Source organism: Argopecten irradians, chromosome 10 (assembly GCF_041381155.1).
Source record: "Argopecten irradians isolate NY chromosome 10, Ai_NY, whole genome shotgun sequence".
Lineage (NCBI taxonomy): Eukaryota > Metazoa > Mollusca > Bivalvia > Pectinida > Pectinidae > Argopecten > Argopecten irradians.
In genome coordinates this window covers 40,054,177-40,080,320 of record NC_091143.1, presented here as the reverse complement: position 1 = coordinate 40,080,320, position 26,144 = coordinate 40,054,177, and the positions used below count along the sequence as shown (strand labels likewise).

General features: G+C 35.4%; 1 protein-coding gene across 1 annotated transcript in view; it reads left to right on the top strand.

Annotated features, from left to right (window-relative positions):
- Positions 1–26,144, top strand: part of LOC138333889 (zwei Ig domain protein zig-8-like) — a 137,281-nt gene that overhangs the window by 74,355 nt on the left and 36,782 nt on the right. Inside the window, exon 2 of the mRNA XM_069282534.1 lies at positions 17,659–17,780. Coding sequence (XP_069138635.1) covers positions 17,659–17,780 — 122 coding nt within the window. The remainder of the gene's footprint in view (positions 1–17,658; positions 17,781–26,144) is intronic.

The window sequence follows — 26,144 nt, the reverse complement described above, 5'->3', positions numbered from 1 at the left end:
AATGTTAAGGTGTAGCAGAGCAATAATAACATTAGAAAGGGTCTGAAAATATAAGATATTATACAATTATAACTTTTTGATGAAATAGATGCTTGTTTTTATTAACAACAAAAATTATCGACCGAGGACGTAGTCTGAGGTTGATCATTTTCTTTGCTTAATAAAAACATGTAGAGGGCGCAAAAGCCATTGGAAGAAAATCTTTAGAAAATATTATATTATGAACAATGTTGATTTTCTAATGAATGGCAAATTGTAGATATCAACAAAGTCTGCTTCAAAAAAATGTCAAAAATACAGCTAAGCTAAGAATAGAAAGTCTGCCAGATGTTCGTCCTGACTTTCACATTGAAACCTTTCCTACATGTACAATTGTGTTGGCCCTTTAGAGTTACGATTAAGGGGACGATATAATTGACTATTGACCCTGTTACATAGTTCCCTGACCTTCTTTCTGTTGCACGCCACTGTTTCCGATGTAGACAGTACATATCATGCTGCGATATTATGTCTTTTGATGGACATCTTCAATGGGGTTCCGCGCGTGTTTTTGGCTTTCGCGACACGTGGTAATGACCCAGAAGTGCATATTTTACGACAGAAATCTGTTCATAATGTGCTTGCCTAATAAAATAAACGTAAATACGTAAGTGACTTTTACAATTAAAGAAAGGCGTCAACCCTTTCCTCAGTGAGAACCACTGGTGAAGGAGTATTTGGTATTGTTTGAGGTTGCATTCGTTCATGCTTTGTAGCATGTTGTGACCCGCGAGCAATCGTTATTATACAGTATTTATATATAAAAAGTTATGTTAGTCATACAAAACATATCGGGGGCAAAGCAGAAATTTTAACAGTCTGAACATAACCGATTGTGAAATTTTCGTTGCAATGCAGTCAGGCATCCGTCCCTTTATTACGAAACACAGAATACAAATGTGGTTCTATACATATAATCTAATATAAAAATAACAAAAGAAATGTATTTTGGATGTATTGTAGTTATTTTTATATTATGTGACCAATTGTGCGTTCCATGTGCCTCGGTGGGGATTGGGTTGATTGCCTCTAAAAACAATATGCATACCATTGGACTATCGCCTTTGTCCTATATTGACCACTTCAAGTAAGTCCTACATGCAGACATCCGTTGAAAGAATCAATTGTTGTTTAAATACAACTGGTGATATTACGTCCTTCTTGACCCATGATATAATATGATATTTATCACATGTAATACACATCGCCTTCTCGAGCTCAAACCTTATTTTCTCCACTGTTGAAACGAACTTCGTGAGAAAAGCTGCATTATCCCCCGTCAAGCTGCATTACAGTTCGCACAAGTACTCCCAGGCGACTCTTTCCCGTGAACTTGAGCATCCAGTTGATGAAATTATGACCCAATAATTCCTTGTTCCGAGCTAAATTTTCCTCTTTAACTACAATTTCCGCACTGTGTACTCTGAAGTCCAGGGTTGTGTAATTACTGCTAAACGATAAAAGCGTTAAGCGATTCCGTCGTGTGATCAGTTAGAGCAATAAATACTCATGTTTCTAATTTACCGCTTACTTGTAGAGCTCTGAGAATTTACTCACAAATTCTTACGATATTACATCCTGTAAGTCTCGCCTCGTTGCATGTGAATCATTCCAGAATGACAAAACTATTCCTTACAACAAACATTTATATTTCGATAATAATAAGAGTTTTGAAGATATAAATGTTGTTGTTTATAATATAGGAAACATAGAAGAAAATGGGGGTACTTTTAGATTTACATTTCCTCCACCTCTGAGTCGCGAGTTCGAATCCTGTATGGAGTAAATTGCTAGGTAATGACCGACAGTCGGTGGTTTTGCTCCAGGTTTTCGTCCACCCTTTAAACATGGAACGTTCGCAAATGACCTTGGCTATAGGAAGTCAAATCAAGCAAACTAACCAACCTCTTGTCATATCTCGGAGACAAATAATCTAAACAACAGCAGTACCGCTAATACACCGTGATAATACACTACGAGCCTCACAACCTTATGTTACCCCCCGGGGAGAAGAGCATGTCTTAGTACATGGTTCCTTACTTAGGATTGGAAATATCCATAGTCGTCTAATTGTTTGGATTAAATCGCTGGACACTGCAATGGCGATTGTTCCGAGACCCAAATCCCAAAAGGCAACTAATGAATGTTAAGTCCGTTCCCGGGCCAAAAATATAAGACCATCCAGCCCGGGTCCCCCGGGATATTTGTCACGAAAACAATGACGGAGCTCTAAGTCTGGATAAAGTCCCCGGGGTTCTGATCACGGAATCGTTGATCACAGGCCATGGTCCTGGATCCCGAGGGTCTACATGTCGTGGCTGGGCTCATAATCCGCACTGACAGATCAGAGGTGTTTTGGGCCGGAAATAAGCAGTCTTTAACAATATAGTAGTGGCTGTAAATCCATATGCCAAAGTTTGCAGATCACAACTACTACCAATTATAGTGTAAATAGCATGTAACTTGATTCGGCAGCTTTAAAATGAACTTTGGTACAGTTTTATATAAATATATGAGAGGGAAACACGAACTTTGTGCGTCATACATTCAAATTAATGTTAGAATGATTTCACGGCAACTGTTTCTGTTGGTAACTTCCAAGCACAGTAATCGTGATAAAAATAATGACCTTTTCATGGATCGACCCTAAGATGTCTATAGACTGTTAAATTGAAACAATGATATCAAAATAATGTCTTATGTCAAAAACTGACCATGCAAAGATGATCCCGGGTACATACTTTACACCTGTCATTTTTCACATTACACCGCCCCTTATGACCAATGTTGACTGACTATGTTACCCCAATGTATTTCATATGCACAGCCAATCCTCGCTAACTCGATGTAAGACCATTATAAAACTTCGAATAAAGTGTGTACTCCAGCTAAGAGTTTTGGAATACAGATACTGAAAAGTACGACAGAGACAAACAAAACACTTTAAAAGATTAAATAGGAAATAAATTGTGTGTTTTTTTATTTATACAACGAGGTTAAGACATGTAGTTATTAAATTGTATCTGTATTTGGTACCTGTTTACATTTTTTCATAACTCTACTAATGTGACCCTCCTTTCTTAAATAAATTATTTTTCATCATATGTGTCAGCAAATAAAAAGCATCGTTTGGCAAACAGTTCAGAATTATCGAACTGCTTGACGATTATTTGATTATTTTCATATATTTGGTTTCGCAAGATGAGAGAATGTCATAATAACGTTGTTGTTTTTTGTGTGAACAGCGCTTTAATTATGACATTAGACAATATTACACCATGAAGACAATAGCTAAAAGACATGTTTGGTCGTAAAAGTGGAACCTAAAATATATTTAGATACACCAATATCATAAAAATGAGAATTCTTAGCAGAACCCAGCTATGGATGCTTTTCATGTCTCGGTGAGTGGGTTTTTTAAGCACTGTGCTTAATTTTACAAACTTTCAGTATTTTGAACATTATATATAAATGTTAAGGTGAATGACTTTTGTTGTATTTTTGAGTGATTTTGGGAGATTGTGACATGAAATTGAGCAAAATTAATTCTGATTTTAAAGTCTAAACTCATAAAAACATACTCTCCCAGACATCAAAGATGTGATTTGTTAAAAGAAACATTAAGATATGAAATGAAACGGCGAGCAATTTGACAATACACTATCTCCATGCCTTTGTAACGATGAATAGCAATGCAATCAAACTAAACATTTCATAGTGTCACCAAAAAAACCTACCAACTACTTTTTTGTATTTCAATAATGCATTGTTGTTGAGGCAATGTAAAGTTTTTCTTTGTGTTTGATTTCAATCATCCTTTGCTATTGGGACTCCATAAATCTTTATAACTTGAGAGGGATACATGAAATTTTGACACAACCTGTGTTTGTAAATGATATTGAGTACGAGTTTCTGTATATAGAATCTTCGAACGTCCCGCATAATCACCTCCCCGCCTTATTACTGCGTTAAAGCTCTAAAAACGTGGTCTATGGTTTCGCTACACAATACGTTTGGTTATTTTTTTTTAAATTGGATGTTTGCTTCGTGCTCTGGCTAGATTCCAATTGCGGTTTACCAGTAGAAAAATAATTACAAAAGTTTCCTCTAAATATAGTCTTCTTCCATTTCTCAGATGAAAAGGGAATTCTACGCGTGATGGATGGAGTCTAATATCCTTGCCACAGCTTCATACAAGTCAATGTATTGTTCTATTATTTTCAGATATGATATATTATCAGCACTTCATTGTGCAACTCACAAACGCTGTTTTAATCAATTCTGAAATGGGATCTGATGATCATCATATTTAAAAACGTGAAAGATACAAACCTATTATCGATCACTATATACCTAAGTATCTGTAAATCTTTAAATGTACAATGTGTCATGATGGCAAAAGAACATCGATAAAAAAATATTCTACATTTTGTATTTCCCGGTACCTTTTGTTCTTCACTTATTACCACCGTACGGGTGCTGTCATTATAGTTCTTGAGTGTGACGGATCACTCGATAGTTCAGGGGTTACTATCACCGTCCCTTTATCAATCATTGGAATATTTAATAGCGAAACTGAAGGCCACATGGGCGACACCAGATAGGAGAGGTAGTTTGGACAATCAAAAGAGTTGAATAACGGTACTGTGGTTAACTGTTTTGCTTTAAAGTTGTCCGTCTCTATTATCTTCAAATGAAGTCTGTGCTGAATCGGGCCTGTGCTTGGTCAGGGGTTTTTTCTCTCCTAAACTGTCTCCAACTTAGTTATGACATATTTCAGGGGTGGATATAATGACAGTGATAGTAACACCTGGAGTAAAGAGGATGTGACGGACCCAGATTGCTGCTAAAATCGATGACGCAAAACGCTTATTTTTCGAAATAAGTTGTTATAACCATGTTCGGCGAATACAGTGTGAATTGCTTTGGTAACTTTATGACAGTTTTTGTTATTGTACCAGTTACTACTATTGGGGGAAACTGTTCAGATATGACTGTAAGGTTGATGATTAATATGCTTAAACTCCAGTAATTTGTCCCTGCTGTTTATCTATATCAAAGAGAGCACGCCTAAATGAACCAACTAAATATTGATCCTCGACCGACATTAGATATTCCGTCTATACATGTACATTTGTATATCTCCAGTTATTGTCAGAAATAGCTGACAAGTGGTTAAAATGCGTTTGTCAGCAAGACTTTCCAGTAATATTGTTTAGCGGGCTGGTCCTATGGGTGTTCTCAGTGCCACTGACACTGGGCCAACGCTGTATCATTTATAATCAAATAAGGACAAATTGTCTGGTAAATGCAATTTCTAACATTCCTGATTTGTTAGAAGACTGCCTCTTAGATCATAATTCGATTCCGTCGAAGAACGCCGAAACAACAATGATAAATTCGTCATGATTATTGAATTAACTGATGAAAGATTCTTGAGCGAGTAATGGGATAATTCTGGTACGTCTGTGTAACGAGGGTAATTACGGTATTTCCCATCACTGACGATCTTTCCTGCCGCCTTCCCCAGACGACCGGAAGTGACCTTTGTAACCCCCATTGACCCACAGCCGCATTTTCGTAGAATTTGTAACTTGTCATTTTTTATTTTGGAACCATTTTCGTTATATTCTGAGAAGTTTCTGGTAATCATATCAATGCATCGATCATACATGAATAGCTTGGCTAGACCTTGACATTACTCAATGCACCATGCGCGGAGTAATCTTTAATGTACGTAGGAGACGAGCGATTACATAGTTGAACAGAAAAGAGCAAAGCTACCCTTTTTAGTCTGGAGGTTGTGGCATTGTTGTCGGCGATGTGGCGATAGTGTTGTGGTAAGAGGAACACCAGAAACGCAATTATATAATAACCAAATTTGCATCTCCTGATATTCCCGTCAAATTCCCGGACTCTCGTTTACCACTCCGGGACACAATTTTGGTGTCAGAATAACCTATCTGATTATATAATGATACGTTACACTTTTATCAGTCGCAACTGAGCAGTGGCTTTGTGGCCAAAATCGATGGAGCAGTGGATCTCCTTGTAGTTAGTGATTATCTTTAGCGACAAGGACACAAATAATACAGCTCCATTTTTTCTTGGCGTAATAAAAGAGATTCGGATTCGTGTGACAGACGAATTTATTTAAAATGTAGTTGTATGATTATCATTCTGACAATCTGATGCCACAACAAAAACGCTAAATTGATTAAAATCGTCAAATTGATGGGTAGGTATATTGACAGCATTGTTTTATTTAAATTCTCTGATACTAAATTAATTTTGCTTCATGAAATAACGTCTGTTGCATGTTTAAATAATGGTAATGGCCGCATCGTCATTAATTAAATGAAAACCTTCTTCAGACTCCTGTGAGACTATGAGTTCTGTCCTCAGGCATATGATAGTTACGTCCCGGATTCGATTGCGACACCGATGTTTTGGGATAGGGAATCGAGAGTATGCTAACTGCTTACCCATTCTTCGGCGTCTTCGACAGTATGATGCTATGATATGCATTATGTAGCACTATAAAGAATGAAGGATATTTCGCTATCACAATAAGACATTGCTAACCTCTCAAAATATACGCATTATCACCAGATTGCAAACACATGGGTTGCTATGAGGTAATCGTTATATAAAGTTATATATATATATATGATATATGGCAAAACAGCCGCAAAACCACAGATAGCATCTTATAATAAATCAGGCAAAACCAAAACTAGCATCCTGTGGTAAATCAGTAAAATCCACAGTTAGCATCTTATGATAAACTGGTCAAAAGCGAACCAATGATTTTATTGAAAAATAATGAAAACCAAAAACAAAACAAAAAATAAATTAAACCAATAGAAGTCCTTGCTTTGATTAGAATACACATTTCTAATTTTATTTAACATTTGACGCATAGCAAACGTGTTAATATCCAGGTAGTTCATGAGTTATTTTCGGTAGCATAAAAAGAAATAAAACATCAATTTATGAATATGACTAGTGAAAAAAAAAATTTTTTATCTGTTTTCATTACGCTGATGAAGCTGTTTGCAACGAAGACGTAGACTATATCAAAATTTCTGTAGAAAGAAATTGTCGATGAAAGCCCCTAACTCGTGAATTTGAAGACAGTTTGGATAACGCATGGCTCTATTAAAATGTTTGCACGACAGCTGAAACATTACAAGTATTTCAACATATGGAATCTCCTTGGGTTGGCAGTCTATTATGGTACACCAAATTTTACAGGAAGGCTATATGCAATCTGACGTGGGAGTGTTGAAGGTTAACAGGCCAGCCTGGCCTTGAATTAATTTATGTTTAAGGCAGACATGATTAGTTAACAGTTTTTTTATAGAATCAATAGACTAAATATTTACCAAGAAATTCCCTAGTCTAAAAAAATCATTATAAAACTTCATCCCCTCTTTAAACGGTACAGCACACTTGTTAAGAGACTATACATTATGAGAATTAATTCACCTAAATTGCGTTTATCGTAGTGGAAACATTTTATTAGTATATATATATCTGATCTAGTTCAGTGTTGTTCATTCATATAACAAGGTTAGAACTATACCAGATAAAAGCCTTTAGTAAACACTATCAAATTTTCAATCTTCTGTATTTACAATTATCGTTCGTGTGTTTAGAGAATTCAAGGCCATGGGAGTCGCTTAGTTTAGTGTTTCTAAGGATGTGCGGATGTTCAAAACAGATTACACATCTTAATGTGTATATTAATACTTTTGATTTGGATCTATATATATATAATATACATAAACTCTGTGCAATTCGCTGATTAAAGGTATTAACAATTTCGAAGCGATCCTGCGCCAAGTTAGAGAGGACGTTTAAGTAAGCAGCATAAACTCGTTGCAGTGAATGACTTCATCACTGCAAAAGTCATAAGAGTGTGGGCGACAGGGGGACAATAATGTAGCGAACAATAGACAATAGCGGGAAATATTGTCATATTTCTGATCTAAGACTCAAACATTTCAAAGAATTGGCTTACATATAGTAAAAGGTGTTTTTTGTGATATCATATCACACTTTTTTGTATTTTGTTTTAAAAATATGATTATCTCTGAGCATTCATTTGTAAACATGTATTTGTGGCTAATGTGAGCTGAATGTATTCTTAGAATCTGTACGATAACGAATGTTAATGTTTCATTGTGATATAAGGTTTTACCAAAGTCTCCGAGCAGGAAACGCCATCGCGTTCGTTATACTATATCACAAAAGACAATCGCGCCACTCCTTTAGGACAATAAAAAAGTAAAAAGAAAAATAAGTATAAACAGAGTTCAAATTTATTCTTTTTATCAAAGACGCACTGGTCAGCCGATAGGATTTCCATTGCCTATCTTTACAATTTGGAGAGTCGTCTCAATAAATTGTATCAGAATGCAAAATCTTAATGCATTATACAAATTCCCTTGTTTCTGTTTTATCCTAACCATCAATAATATATATTAACACCAACTAATGTTGCCAATTAAATTTAAGAGTATATAACTATTTTGTTCATCAGCTATCAACAAAATGACAGTCACGTTCCCAAATGAGTTGTAAATTAGAGAGCCTCGTTCTGAGACAAACACCCTAAAACTCATCATTATTCTCAATCATCTTCCAAACAATACAGCCTCGTTTTCAATCGTTTACACGAAACAAACCTCTATATAAAACTGATTTACCAGACAAGAAATTCTTGATCCCGTTCCCCAACTAGTAACCGTACATTACAACAAGTTCTCAAATGACATACTAGACCACAAAGCCTCGTTCTGGTTAACACGTGATGACAGCGACACGCGACCCTTGTCTGTTGGAGCATTTTGGGACGGAATCTATTTACGCGTTAGGGGATTTTTGGATGCATATAAAATCTGTTCTTATGACACGTACTCCTAAGATGGAATATATTTTTGTCTTTCACATCCTTGTTTATTGTCAAGTCGCCTGCTAGCAATATTGATCCCAATTTTAATTGAAATTCTAGTATTTCATAAGCTGGATTATCTTTATATATTCACTCAAGGGACTTGTTCACAAATATTATGTCTTTTAAACATTGCTACAGCATATTGTTTATTTTTTTCAGTCAATCATAGGATTTTTTTTCTATTTGACTGGTGACATTTCTTGTTATTTTATTCAATATCTATTCTTATCAGGTCTTCACGCCATTTGTCAGCGACCTATGGTTTACCTAGCTTGTTTCTACAAGTCATTAATATCCCTGCCTTCATCCCGATAGAAACAGCACCGGGGGCTATAATATTTCACAGTTTAATCATATATGGCAATGCAAATAAATAATTAAATACCCAAGAGGACGCCATTTCTTTAGCAAGGCTTAAATGATCCATTGGGGAAAACAAATCACTCGATTTTGTTTTCGTCCGCGGCACAATCGTCAACCAAGCATAAACATCAGAACTCACTCATCAGACATGCTAAATATTGAATGACGCTTGAAGTATTAATCCCGCTCAAAGGCCGTTAATATTAGTGATATATGGCTATACCGCGGCGCGGATTAATACTCATTGATATATCACGTGTCCGTGATGGCCAACACAGGTGCATTCTGGGTAAATGAAGTAGACACATTGCGTCATATACGTCATAGATTTATATATATGTCAGGTTAGGATAATAATTCTCTCGGACAACAATGTAGAATACGTCCTGACATTAATCACTACAGGGTTTTAATAATTTACCCCGCCTAACAATAGTGGAGTAATGTGTTTGACGGTGCGGCACTCATAATGTGTTATTGAAAGCCAAATACACTGTCACATATGATTTAGGTGTTTTGGTTTGAAATGATCGCCTGCTTCTTTATATTCCATAAAACTGTGTCGTAATGATTAAAATCAGTGTACTCTTGGCTTCAAATTGTATCTATCATTGTTTCATGTCGATGCATACTCTATTTTATTTTTAAAACATCATATGTTGTAATTGAAACTGGCTTTTATTTTACATCGCAAAATATTAATCATTTAGGAAATTAACTCAAAACATAGGAAATTAATTTAATTTAGGAAATAAAAGTAATGTAACCAAATTTAGTTTCAGCTTTTAAAAAATAAGTTTTTTCATATTTATCATTTTATTAATTTATTTTTGCATAACGTACATATTATCTCATAATATATTGATTTACATTGTACCTTTTGACGAAATTAAGTAGATTTAGATAATCGTTAAGTGTATTTCCCAAAAAGCAATCATAAAGTATATTAATACATGTATCTATAATAACTTTATATTAAAGGTTCTGTCTGTAATAGTGGCAATATTTGCTTCTGTTTGGCGCAGCATTCAGGTAGACCTACTAGTTCGTTGTCATGTCAATATAATGTAACTTGGTGGGGTTTGCTGCTCGGTTTCTTTTGCAGTATGGGACCGTGAGATAGCACTATACATGGAAATATACCGATAGTTTTTCCTCGTTCTTTTAATATATTTTATTTCGCCAACACCTGAAAACATGGTTTTTAACAACAAACACACCCGCACTTACTTGTTACACAATAACCAGATGTTTACGAAGCATAAAAAGTTAACAAACATCATTATACGTTTTATAACCCAAGGCGTTTTCAATTAATGCTTTTTTTTCTAAAAATTAAAAGGTCAGTATGCATTGATCTAAAGCATTGCAATAAAGTGTTCATAATATTACAAAAGAATGTAGTTGTATTGAAACATACAAGGATGTTAATGTCAAATGTTTCGCAAAGATAAGCGTCTTCCGCCATTACGTTTGCTAAGCACTTTTATCACAATAAACAGCCAACCTTCCCTGCATGCTTGTAACATTTCACATACTGACCTTTTTTTTACACTTTTGATTTTTGTCTGACTAAATCGTATTTTTTATTGACCTCGTTAAATGCTTAAATGAAATGATAATAGTATAATGTATTATGTTTTATTTACTGATTTATAAGATCAACTATCCAATAAACTGCCCTATAGGTATAGCGTGGAAATGTACCTGCTCCTTTCATGACATGATTGTACTAGACAACTTAATTTGGACCACAATAGTTTTCTCAATATTACTTTCTTTTTTCTGTTATATCTTTTTACCCTCCGATTGACCATTCTCTGTGACAGGTTGTGGTTTATGTCTCGCGGCGAATACATTATAGTCTCATCATTAGTGTGTAATGTGACAGGGTGAGGTGTGCTATTTGGTGTCTTTTATATAATGATTGAGTGGGATAGCACTATAAAATAGACAAGACTTCCACTATCCCAAGGAGACACAATATTAACATACCGCTGTCTTCAAAACTCACACGCAATCACCACGCCAATACATGACACACATTAAATGACGTTAGATAATTCTGGTAGCTTATAGGTCGCTAAATATAATTAATTTACCCAGCAAGCCATATCGCCTTCTCTTCTAAATTTACATATGATGGAATGAACATGTAATCAATGTTTCAACTAAAAGGTAAGCTTTTAATACTCTTAAATCCGTAGACCGTTTCTTTAAAAACAAGTCTACTATCATCCCGTGTGCATCTACCATGAAAAGAAATGTAACTCTTTGTTTCCAAGATCTATTGAATTCCTTTTGTAATTACGTTTGTCTTATTTCTATGACTTGTACGGATAGCAAACCATATATGACAAATATAATCATGCCCCCAACAATATCTTGTCTTTTTCGCTGGTGTTTTCCTATTCCTTTGGCATCGGTGACCTTCGATTCCTTTGAAGCTAAACAGTATCAACACAAGTGCTTCCTAATACCGACCTAAAGTGCTACGATAACTGGATGAAGCTCAAATACGGATAGCGTTATTGAAAGAACACCGTGGTAATGGTTTATATAAACGTTTAAAGAGTATCGCATTGTCTATAATTAGATCCGCGTGCTTGTTTACAATGCAGATCAGACGCCTGGGAGCACGACGGCGTAGGCTTACTAATCCTATCAAAGTGCCGAGTCCGGAATCGACAGACCGACTCCGGATCCCTCGCAAACCCGCTTTACAATGTACAATCAGATAATTCCAAGTGACTTTGACTTAATAGGCAAATAAAACTAATTACTTGAGAAATCGGGTGAAAATTACATGAACGCGCAGATAAATTGTACAAACAAGGTTTAAAGATGTGATTTCGTTCTTAGAATGTAAACAATGGTCACATTTCACTCTTGAGTCGAATCAATTTCAACTTCACCATCCCTTTTACTGTGCAGTAGGATCGAACTGTGTTTTTTTTTTTCAAAGTTTCGACCGAATTTTCTAATTCAAATGAACCTCTAATTATATTTCTAATTTAAAAGTTCTACTGTATAAAATTTTTAATCTATTTATGCTTCAAACACATTTGTGTTTAAAGTCTTCGTGATGGAAATATCTAGTGAAAATGAAGCCAATTTAGCAAGATAAAAGAATCATTAGGGCTTATTTCCGTCTGGTTCCGGACGCCGTACAAAGCATTATAAAACGATATATACTAGTATGGATTATTTGTGATGCCCAGGACGTCCCTTAGCCGTCGGCTCCAACGGTGATGGTTGTGATTACAATGTATTGCGTGTGTGTCGTAAATTCTAGATAGCAGTCGTAATATTTCATATGATTCTTACAAATAACATATCTAATTCTCCTAAATTGAAATTCATCACGTTAATGATTATTTCAAATGAGGAAATAAAGATGAAAATAACGTTACCAATGATGAATAATTGGGAAATATATGCGTGGTAGTTGCAATTTGAAACACTTTGATTGAGACGCTTGAAGGTTTATTGCTTAGTGTGCTGAAAATCTAAATATGCAAACAATTGCCATGGAATTATGAATTTATCTTTACAGTTTATGTCACGGGAAACATATTCCATTTAACATTTTTCATGAAATCAACAACTGGTTTTCGCAACCTTCTGCATGAAATTAGAGTGTGCCCAACATAGCAGGTGAAATGTACATGTAGTTAGTAGACAGCTTGAGTTTAAACTCCTATCAACAGCTTAGGTCATTCAAGTTGGCTACTCTGAATGTAACGGTTTATATGTGGTTAGTGTCTATATATTTTGGGAGGTTGTGGTATATCCATGTCATTTCTACATGTAACAGTGGACCTCGTGCATTTTATAGTGTTATCTGACTGAAGCATGCCGTCAAACATATCGAACAGCACACCCCACCCAGTCACATTATATTGACAATGGTCAAACCCGTCGTCTTCCCATTTCATTTATACTGAACCTAAAGTAGGAGCAGAAACTAAATTTTTTAGGCTACAATGTGTCTCAGACAAGGGCAAAAACTAGGGTCTTCCTCACAGGGCCAAACGTAAGACGGTGAGACAGCGCATTAAGACCTTATGACATCGCTCGTATGTAATATACATGTATTTGTAAATTAACCATCATCATAGCATTGAATAGCTTAAGGATCTTTAGAACGATGTAATGGTAGAGACCTAGTTTGTAGTCTGTAAAGTTGCCAAAAAGAATTTAATCTTCAGATGCCATGGACAATGCGACATTTCAATAAGCATGCATGTATTTGTGCAATAATGAAAGTGACAGTTTCTGCTCCAGCTTAGTGCTTGGCTTAGAAAGAAGAACCCACGTCTAATTCAACTAGTCTGTCACTGAAATGTGTCCAGATTGGCGTCTTCAGTAGCCTGCCTTCAAGTAAGGTGTCATTGTGAAGTGGTCCCGCTAGAATTACTCGTGGTGGAACATTTCGCTGTGTCCTATTTATTTTATATTTCGATATATTACGTAGTTTTCATCTATTGTCGTATTTTGTGACTGGTTAATAATTACAACGGTAGAAAAATTCGTTTTCCAGTGTAGTCATTATTTGAATTGAAGTAATTTTATGATTTTACCTAATTACTTTTCTATACCGCAACGTCGTTTAAGTCGTGTTGACTATGTCACGTGTCTTAAAGACTGTTACGTAGTCATGGCAACCGATATCACGTGGTTTAATGGTAGATGTTTTAATCATTCAATAAGTTAATAGGCTCTTAGGGTGATATACTCGAAGCTTCATGTGCTTTTTAATTAAATTCCGAAAAGGGATTAGACGAAATGTCGTCGTACTTCGGTTTGTGGTTTATGCTGCTCTGGGTTTTGTATTATCTCGTGTAGTCACGTGACAAGGGGATTTAGCGGTCACGTGACAAGGGGATTTATCAATGTTCGTTAAAATGCTCACGTGTTTTCATTAGGTTTACCGTGCAACCTACTTGAAAAAGTATATCTCCTTAAGTCATCCGATTAGGACGTCTACTTACAGATTTATATGTAATATGGATGTAATCCTTACATATTCTTTCTTCACGTATGTTTAATTCTAATATGTTCTGAAAATGTGTTCTGCTTCCGTTATGAGTCTTTGCATACCTTTCGCTTATTTTACATTTAGATTTATGGATGGGCGTAATGAGAGCACTTATATAAAAGATCTGCAGCGTGAAAATGTTTGAAAATATAGTTAATCTAGAGTTTATGACTCACGTTCAACAGTTTAATGAGTTTGCATTAATGCATGTTTAGCATTGTGTGTAAAATATGACTACAATTTTATTTCATCACTGAATATTAAACATACGGCTTTATTGACAGATATATCACATTTGTAACGGAAGTTTACTAATGTGATGTGTATCTGACGTATCATCGACGTCACTGGTTCACACGTGTTCCATTTCAACGGCATTTACGATTCCCCGTGGAACTCCTCGGACCCATTCGTCGATATGCAGCACATAGAATATGTCGAGGTGTTGGCGAATTCGGGCGTACTTGTCTCATTTATTCATATCTTAAATGATTATTCTATTAGAGAGTCGATATCTTGAATGTTGAAACTAAAATGCAATTGACGCCAACACTGATAAGAAAACGCTAACAGTTTCGGCCTAATTTACATGTGTTTGCTCTGCTGATATTTAGGCTGTCATGAAATTCCGATCAACTGCTCAGCATTTGGTGAGGAAGCATATCCTTACGACATTACTGCTCTCTTGGTTAAATGCAAGTTTAGTGATAAACTGCACGAAACTATTCCCCTGGTAGACCATGGCTCTACACCAGGACAATCCATCTATACTATTTTATTATTTGAAAGTAAAATATGAATCGTGAGAGCCCGTAAGTTTGAATATGGAAAAATCGACATCAGACAATTTAATATCAGCTGTTTTAGTTTTTAATGTTATAAGAAATTGTTTCAACCATACTTTTGCATCTCTAGATCTTTTAACAAACATCTTTCTGAAGTTGAAGGGCCATGAACTGTTGATTGAAATAATAATCAATACATTACCACATGGCTTGTTTATTTTTTCAACAAACATATCACCCGATGGTCTGTTTGGATTACAATTTACAAAATGTCAGATGCAGCATATAAATGTCGCCATCTCATAAACGGTGCTTTACATACATCAAAATGCCATATAAACATTAACACAAATAGACAAATGGTGCTGTAGCTGATATTAAACTAGACATGATACATGGAAGGCCGGTCAGACCCTTTAACAATGCACCCGGCGAGGCAGACCCTTCCACGCTACAACGTCAATAGGTCGCAAGATGAATGCCATCTTGGATAATTCCCCTGATCTAGCTGGAGATCGATGCTTTTCTCCAACAACTCCAGATTTAACTTCTTATAGTACAATAACAGTATTGTTGGTTTGGGGTTGGGTTTTATTGGTTTAACGTCCTATTAGCTGGCAGGGTCATGTAAGGATGTACCAGGTTTGTTGGTGGAGGAAAACCGGAGTACAGGGGAAAAACTACCCATCAGCGGTGAGTATACGGCAAAATACTCACATGGGATTCGAACTCACAACCCAGAGACGGAAAGTCTTTGGTAATATGTCGCAGGACAACGTAAACTCTCGGCCACCACACATGAAAGAAAATTAGTCTAAGTCTGCTTAAAAATCGAATACAACCCATGACACAACTGGATTCTTCATTGGAACGAATGTTCACTGCACAAAAAAAAAATGAGCCAATACCAAGGGAAGGCTTGAGGAAGGGTTTTATGGAAGAATGTGTCTGGGAAAGAAAAGAAAAAATATCACGATCCCTTTGAAACAGTCCATGAAATACGTGTCGTCTGCTTTCCAGCCCACAGATTCAGATTGAAAAAAGAGTTCAGTTTGGTGATTTAAAATGCTTTTTCGATCGAACAAAACGAGAAATGTCATGGAAGCAAACTGCTATATCTATTTTTGTTTAAGGAATGGTTTTGTTATGTTATTGCATAGAACTACATAAAATAAATGTCCATGCAATCATCATAAATGTAAAATAAAGAAAGATGTACGGTATCATTTATCGATTGGAACACATTCGAACAACATGTGTTTATGAGAAAACAAACAAACGTAAACAGTTATAGCTATAAAAACACATATAGATTAATATACATTCAAAATCACCATTGAGACCAAAGCTGAAAGTGTTTACCTCCCAGTGAGTACGTTACTGCAGCTAATAGAAACAAGACAATACACAATGTACTTTTGTCAAAGACGAGAAAGATACAGCGATAGCAGACCGCACTTGATAACAAAATGCCCATACAGGACGACAATATTATTGCTAAGACAATGGATAATCGTACACACGGCCAGCCGATGGCGTTTTAACAACTCCATACCATAAGGTTCAACAAGGCAAAATAACCACAAACCTTACGAATCAACAATATCCTAAAAATGTATCAATAATCCAATATATATATATATATATTTACAAAGAAATGGTATTTTTTTAAGAAAGCTGCGTTTTGTAAAATTGCCTACTTAACGTTGTCAATAACGATTTTGTTGCGATAGCAAAGATTCCTTTATAATTGTATTTTTCTTAATTTCCTTACAAAAAATGTCATTTGAAATATAACATCACTGTATACGGGTTGTTTGAGTTTTACGACCAATCGACAACTAGGTCATTATGGACCAAACTACAAAAGACTAAACTACAAGTCATACAGTAGTCACAGCAAATAAAGGTTATTTGTATGATGATTGCTTGCAATTTGTGAGACTGGTGTAATTAATTGATTTGTCTTGTTGTGATAGCGTGAATTACGTTTCGCTATCACAAGAAGATACCTCCAAAAGCATACAGACTTTTATACATTCAACACATTGAAGACGGGAGGTTTTCATGAAAACCTTGAACCACTATGTTTGCAACTGACAGTATGTTACAACGTCGACTAACTGTTCATATCGACTTTATAAGAACAGTACAAGCAGTTGCATGTTTTTTAAACAATAAATTCCGCGTGATTTTTTATGTCTGTATGGGAAAAAGGTCAAATTATATACGATGCAGTAAATATATTCTCCCGTCTGGTAAATTCTACAAACTATCGTAAATATGCATTTATTGATACTTAAACAACAACAACAAAAAAATTCAACCTGTAATAAATATTGTATATATAGGTATATGATTACATGTCATTTAATGAAAATTCATATTTTCATTGGTGAAAATAAAGCGTATTTATACCCACATTGGAGCATGATGTGTGCATTGATGTGTTTGTTTTCTACTTTCAGCCTTTCCCGAAGAAGACAACACGAAGATTCCATTTTTCAATCCGCGTCCCACAAACGTTTCTTATAACACAGGTGAAACCGCCGTCCTCTCATGCTCCGTGATGAACGCCGACGCTCGATATGTGAGTATGACGTCATCGATTGATATCGCAAAAAATAATTTTCAGGATATGTTATCATGTGAAAATTCTTCTTCAAGTTAGAATGATCAAATGAACAATATCTACATATTCACGTCACTCATATGGATGATAACACCGGAAGTTCTTCAAAGTAAGGGCGATAACTCTAAATCAAACAAATAAAAAATGTTGTGCGTGCTTAAATTCTACCCATTCTGTCGTTTGGGAAACATAACAGCTAAATGTCAAGTCTATTAAAGAATTGTCTGTAAACCATATTGCTTACGGATTGGATAAAACATGACTGACTAGTTATCCCCAAATGCCACATTGAGTTTATAGAAGGATCTACCAACATATTGAACATGCGTAAGACATCGTCAAACGTTTCCCTTAAGACACGTTGTAAATGATGTACTGATTGTTAAATTACATTGTATGTATCATGAAAGTTTCCCCTTGATAACCCCTTGATTGTTTCAGTCTACCTTTATGCTACTAGAATCTACACGGGGTCTCGGTGAAGGGGAACGTGTTTTCTAGCGTTTCACTGGTAACGCTCCTTATATGGGATACACGTTCCCAGTTATCTTGGGCAATTACGGACTTTTGATTGGTGGTTTTTTCCCCTAAGCTGCGACGCCTAAATCTTCCATATTTGAATTACGTCAACTAAACTTAGAAAAAACAGGTGCATTGTACTTAAAAATGTAAAAATGCATGTATACTGGTATTTAAGAAAAAATGGTGAAAAATACCAAGCTTAGAGGAACTATGTCATTTTAAGATAATACTTGTAAACTATTAGCACTACTGATACATGATCGTTTGGTTATAACACCACGACATTTGTGATAATTGTTTGAGATTACATATACAAGCATTGTGCCCCACCTTCTCTAACCCGACTCCGGGGACACTGAGCAGACGTGCAATCAGGAATCTGGACATCGGTGTCACATGACATCTATACTTGTCAAATGACTATAAAATGTCTGCCGCTAGCTACTCCCAGGGGCACGACGATTTTTCAGTCTGGTCCTACTACATATATACATACATGTATGTTTTACAATCAGATAATTGCCAAAAGCCTGTGTCACTCAAACATGCTTAATACGGTGTTTTGATGTGACGCCACAGTCCTATGCTTACAGAGAGACCATTTCCATTGGCGTCCGCCCAAAAAAAAGAGTCCCATAGGAAATATAGTGGTAATGGAAAAAAACAAAAAAGCGGAAATTCTATGTGTCCAGTGTCTTTGGTTTACCGGTGTAGAAACAACATGCTAGGTGCTCGTATAAAATACTACATTGATTAATCGACACAATTTAACGGAAGTCCGCTGATGCGACCTTGGAAGAGAAAAGAAACAACTTTTCTAAAACCTGTATACTCTATTTTACCACTTAATGTTCTTACAAAATGAGTGGCAAATATTGAAATAGTCAATATATCACAATAAAATCACGCATTACGTTAAAATGCAGTCCATATATTTAGTCTTCAAACTACAAGAAACAGCAGTTAACCTGATGGCTTGGCGTTTTTGCATTATGTTTTGCGTGCTGCATTCCACCGTAGACTTCAAGCGTTCGTTCAATCAGACTCAAAAGCACACATGAAAACTCGACGTATATCTTTTGGACCGACAGAAAAATCGGCGGGTGGTCTTGGACCAGGAAAAATTCCACTGATGTTTTCAATCGCGTGAAGAGAGTTGTAAACTTGCATGACAGACATGGAAAAATCTATGTTTTTTTTTTTACTTTATATATATTTTTATATAAATAAAGATAAAAGAAATGTAGAACGCAGCTCAAGCGGACGTCTTGTCATCACGAGAGATAAGTTATGCCAGTCGAAGCAGACATTTTTCATGTTCATTCAAGAGAAAGATATCAACTTTTAATTCTCATATGGCTATATATAAGTCATACTTATCTTTTTGTCTGGGTTCGTGAAAATTATGTGCTTCGATCATAAATAGACATTTTGCGTGGCGAATATGATAGTTATGAGAAAAATCATTTTAAGCCAACCTCGTGTTCCAAGTCTCGTTCTGACATCGCGTTACATGCACGTGTAACCTCCCAATAACGTGCATGTCCTTTTTGGGGTTAACGGTCAATGTTTGAACTGCTGGCACTTAGCCGACGGGAGTTGATGCGGTGTTTTGAGAAGAGAAAGCTCAATGTTTTTTTCAAGTCCACATCACGCACACATATTAAACGGTTTTTTCTGGTCCTGTAACACAGTATTATGAGTATATACACTCGTATACCCACAATTGCAAGTTTGAAGGAACGGTCTGACATGCCAGCTGAGCTACAGGACTCACAATTACCAGTCTGAGTATCCCGAGGCCCCTCATCAACATGTCCACTACAGTTTTACGACTAAACAACGGTCAAGACATGTAAACACGTTCAGGTCAATTACACATGCGCAATCAATCATCCTGACCTATAATTCTCCAGGATGATGCGGTACTGCGAACTTCATAAAACGCGGTGAATTTTGACCCGTAAATTTTGAACTTGATTGACAGCTCCTCACTTTCTAAGCCGAAGTTAATATTCGTACTCAAGTCGGTACCATGAACTGCGGCAAAAAATATTTCAGGACGACTTTCAAATCGACTGCCGTACCTTTGCCGTGCCGCTAACTTGCATGAATTCCTTCTCGATAAGTCGAACAGTCGCTGTTATAACATTTTATTCACTGTTATATCTTATTGTAAACATGAACATATTCGTGAGTGATTTATTTCGGAATAAGCAGGCGTAAGCATTTCGTGATGTTGGTTGTTTTGCTGCAGTATATTGTATGAACTTGTTAACACTTACTATCGTAAATGAAAGGTCCGCACTGAAAAAGAAGGACTTTCGCTTAAATAGCTTAACCCCATGTATTCTTTCTCACACTTACAGCATTTAAAACAACTAAATTTCAAAACATTGATATTTACTCATACTGAATATTTAATATTTATAATTATGAAAGTCAAAATAGAAAAATCACCTAAATCTTTTTGCACTAACGGAGCTATAATTACCATTCATAGTCTGTCGGCGTTTTATGTATTGCATATTATCCAGCTGTGCATTGAAAATTTTGTTAATTATTATAATGTTGTTCATACAATAATGGCGCCACTGAATCAACGGCGCCATCGGATTCAATTTCCACTATTTAAGTTCATATAGGGACTTACTGAGGCGATGAAGATGTATATGGCATTTAGGGTTACATATCATGAAATATTATTTTATAGAAATATATTTAGAATACTCACGAGTCACAAAGATAATTACATATTCTTCAGTCTAAAATTAAATTTCACAGATAGCGTTAATAAAGTTACGTCATTTTTTCATGTTTCATGATTCAGGTATCATCATTTATCATTTAAGCTTCTAGAAAAGAAATTGTATTTGATTCTGTTAGATCCACCTACCCCGGTTCTCATAAGTTAAACTAGCGAGACTATTATAGTAGGGTTTTAAAACTCTGTCAGCTGAACCTGAGGTAAACTATAGCCATATCACTTTATTTTCTTTAGTTTGAAAAGTTTATTTAGCAAAAATAGCTGAAAATGGTGCATTTTATAGCTCAAAATTGAGGAATAAGGGTAGCGTATGTTGTAATTCTAAGAAAACATATGAGTCTTATTAATCATAACTGGTATATCTTTAAAGCAGACCACGGTGAAGTAAATCATGTAAAAATCGAGATAAATGTAAAAAAAAAAAAAAAAATCATTAGGAACTTATGAATTTATTCTGTCCTGTATATGATCAAAACGGCAAAACGGCCATAAAATCAAATATTTTGTCAAATAAGTATCCTTGATTGACAATAGCTTAAAAGCGAGCACACGGACATATTTTTCTTCTATGTCATTTTTTTTCCACTCAGAGTTGGGAATATTTAATTTTTTGAGCATTTTCTTTTATTCTTTTCATTTTCATAAAAATACCGATTCATGCAATATATATACGTACATAAGCAAGTACATACATACATACATACATACATACATACATACATACATACATACATACATACATACATACATACATACATACATACATACATACATTCATCATACATCATTCATCTTCTATGTCATTAACTCCTATTTCAAGAAAAATCTATAAGAGAAACAAATTTAAATACAAGAAAACTATGACATCTCAGAAGTGTACATCCTCTATATTTCACGTAAATTGATAAAATTATTAATCAAAATAACCCCAATTTGACATCTCATGACAAATATTGGTGTTCTAATTATGTATTATAATTCAAGGTGTCAAACAAGGTAGAATACTTCACTACAGCAATGCCGAAGCTTGCCTGCTTTCACGCTAAGGATGGCAAATGTCTTATAACATATGATAGTTTCATTTTGATCGGATTTTTTTTTTTCCTCTTTTTTTTTTTTTTTTTTTCTTTTTTTTCTTTTTTTTTTTTTTTTTTCTTTTTTTTTTTTCCTTTTTCTTTTTTTTTTTTTTTTTTTTTTTTTTTTTTCTAAAATTTTGTCTGGAGGTCAGCTAAAATTAATCAGTTTAAAGTTGTGACTTCGAATTAGAAAGTAGTTTTTTTTTATTTTTATATATAAAAGTTACACTAAACATGTTTGTGTACATAACACGTTTGTTTGGCCAGGGATGTCGTGACTTATACTTAATCCTTGTTGCGTATGATGGCTCAAATCACCTTGGGAACCGTCTACCATTGTTTCGTGTTTACAGCGTATACTTTAAAGTCTACAACCATCACGAAAGCATTCTCTACAATATAAATATCATAAAAGACATTATCTATATAGCTTATCCTTTTCTGCCGTCAGCAGTCGATAACACCGCACCATTTATACTCAGCAAAAAAAAGTAAAACATCAATTTATCTGAAGTGATGCATCGGCCTAGAAATGAGAATATGTCAAGTTCTAATGCGAATTTATCTTTTCCAGTAATATATCATAGACATCAACACTAAAATGATATCTTAGAATTCCAAGGACACCAAATACAGTTTATCTGTGTTCATCATGATTGATAATAGCTTTTTTCTGTCGCATTCCTGTTCGGCTTGCTTTACCAGACAAAAAAGACCAAAACGCAAAAATATTTACGTTTAAGAACGGTTATGATCTTTCAAAACCGTGCATATCAAACATATTACAATAGCGCCATATTTCGTCATTCCACAGTCATGTTGAATATACTGCATCATGCTTTGGGTCGATTTAAAATGAAAACGGAAGCACATTCAAAAATTCAAATATATTTATTGTATTGTATGCTTTGAAATAAAGCACTTTGAGGTGAAATTCAAAATTGAACGTTTTCACTTGAAACAAAAGGTAAAAGAATAGTATCACATGTATTATAATTAAAACTGTTGGCAGTATTTTATTTACTAACTCGAAGAGAACATTCGCCTCTTACGATTATGCAAAGAGGGGCGGCAGGTATATTTTACGGTTTACATTCGAGGGCAGTAAATGATATAGTACCAAAGGTCCGAGACGAAACAAATAATGACGTAGTTATGTAATTGGATTAATAATGAAATTTAAAATTGTATGCCATTACAGTAATATTAATTTTTACTGAGCTATGTATGTTTTAGCCTAAGTATCTTCTCATGTTTGGACCTCAATTACGTGTTGCCATGAGACAGTATCAAACATTGGTGGATAGTAGCGGTATGTTTCTCTTAGTTTACACTATAAAATGGTGACCATTTTTGCTATTACCGTCAAAGGTAGAAAAAAAATATTCATGATGGTGACTTACCAAGACTACAGACATACTGTTTGTTATTAAACACTTGCATGTCGCAAAAAGGAGACGCATTCCAAGGCTATCAATAGGACTCCACATAAAATACAACCAAACTGTAATAAAGTAATATTTTGCATTGCAACTATTTCATTAGGAAACATTATATCCTCGAATTCGCATGCGAACGCTAATGTGGTTGATTAGACAACACCACAGAGCTCGTTTTACCTATTTTGAAGTAAAGGCCTTGACAGCTAGTCACTAACAGTCCAGGGAAATAAACTCCACTGTCACAGCACAAATTAACTGACAGAGCTGAACCAGTCCTGACCGACAGCCTCAGGCATATATCCTTGTGCTAATTACCGCGAGGTGTTCAGAGATGCTGCACAGCAACTTTAAAAAGATGAAGATCCCGGGGAATTGATCTCGACATATCGGTCTCCAATGTACAGTCCCTGGTCGAGTTTATGTTTCAATTAAAGACCTGCGTGTCGTCTTATATTTACACAAGCACATTAACGAAATAGATTATTATTGACATTTCGGAATGGTTTTTTAAGTTAATTTTATTTGTTGATATTTGCTATCCTTCAATCTTAGATACACTTTGCTATGGCGAAACCCGTGACATTTGTCCTCAAATTTGGGCGTTAGAATTGCACCTGCTGCAACATCGTATGATCTTAAGAGTGACAATAGATCACGTCCGTCTGTTTCTGTACCTCTGTCATTTTGTCTAGAAATCTTCAACACATCAGTTCACTCCATTTCTTTGCCAGTTTCTCATTCTTTCTCGTTCCCAGGATATATGAGTGGGACTACTGGATCCACCATTGTTCGACTACCGTGACCGATTACGATACTGCTCGTGGTGTTGTTGGGTGTATGAGGTAGTGAGACAAAGCACTATTAGGAAGAATTGTCGCCCTATTGTGGAAACAAACCTTTGTCTCCCCAAAAATTAAGTTCTTATTTCACGCATGCATTTTTGCAAGAGGCAGTGACCATCATGTAATAAATATAAATATTTGCTAGAATGTATCCAGATATAAAGAACTGATTTGATAATCAACTACACATGGATGTAAGCATGAAGTAATGATTGAGTGGAATATAACGGAACAGTATTACCCTTTAATAATGTTTATATGGTTGCAAAAATGATATCAAAAATTTATCGAATCCGAGCCTCCTGCGTGAAAACTCAGGGCTTTACTTACTGAGCCTAAGAAACATGTTCCGTCAGTTGAACGACAGAGATCGTATTTAGCACTATGTACAAGCCACACCAACTCGCTCCGTCACCTGAGTGACAGAGAACTATGTACAAGCCACACCAACCAGCTCCGTCACCTGAGTTACAGAGAACTATGTACAAGCCACACCGACCCTCTCCGTCACCTGAGTGACAGAGAACTATGTACAAGCCACACCGACCCTCTCCGTCACCTGAGTGACAGAGAACTATGTACAAGTCACACCGACCCTCTCCGTCAGCTGAGTGATAGATACCATACTGGCCATTTTGTTTAAATTGCTCACTTTCTACGTAGACTTGCTTGAGATTTTCAAATGTCTGCCCCGTATCTTGAGATTTTCAAATGTCTGCCCCGTACTTGGTGCCAGCTGTATACATTCCTGTCGAATGCCCCGACCAGGAATCGAACCCGGGTTTCTTAGCTGCTATGTACAATACGATTACGGTATTACACTTTCCTACAGAAGGTATATTGGATGCATCAACTCTACAATACATTTACCCCATTAAAGTTCAATGAGAGAAACAGAATTATTTTTAGGCAAGACAGAGTAGAATTAAATTTTGCTAAACATATGATGGTCCATCCATCAGAAACTGTGTCCGATATCTCGACTGGATGTTTTACGAAAAGAATACAAAAAACTGTGAAGATAATTTTTTTTCCCTTTAGAATATTACAAATACATAAGCAGCGTTAAAAGATATAAAATAGTTCTAGTAATTATCGATCTCCTCCTTTAAAACTTCTATTGAAAAATATATTTTTGTGAGAATCGGTAACGTCAACAATACTGCCGCTTTATTACTTGAACTTATGTTTTACAGAGAAAGAAAAATAGGCTCATAAAAATTTCAATTGCAAACTTCATAAACACACGGGCGCAAAGCCATATGTATATTTCTAAAGCTTTTCATCCCTCTTACAACATGTAGTCTTTCACAGGAGGTCACTTTCATTTCTTTTACTCTTTCATTTTCACTTTCAATTCGTCACATTCAGTTTGCTCTATTCATTCTCAATACACATTCATACAACTACAATATAGTTATATATGTTTTAATTAACTCAAAGGATTTCTCTTGCATTTATTCATGTAATGATTGATAGTATTGATGTGATGTCACCCTTTCGGTAATTTTGACATATTTTCAACAAAAAAATAATTGCTTCAAAAAAAATCTTTTTTAACATAAAAAATATTTCCAGTTTTTTCTCCTTCTTTCTTTTTCCCTTTGAGAAAGTTATTTTGTATATCCATGAATCTATTTTCATCTGATTTATATTAGTTATTTTGTTTAAGT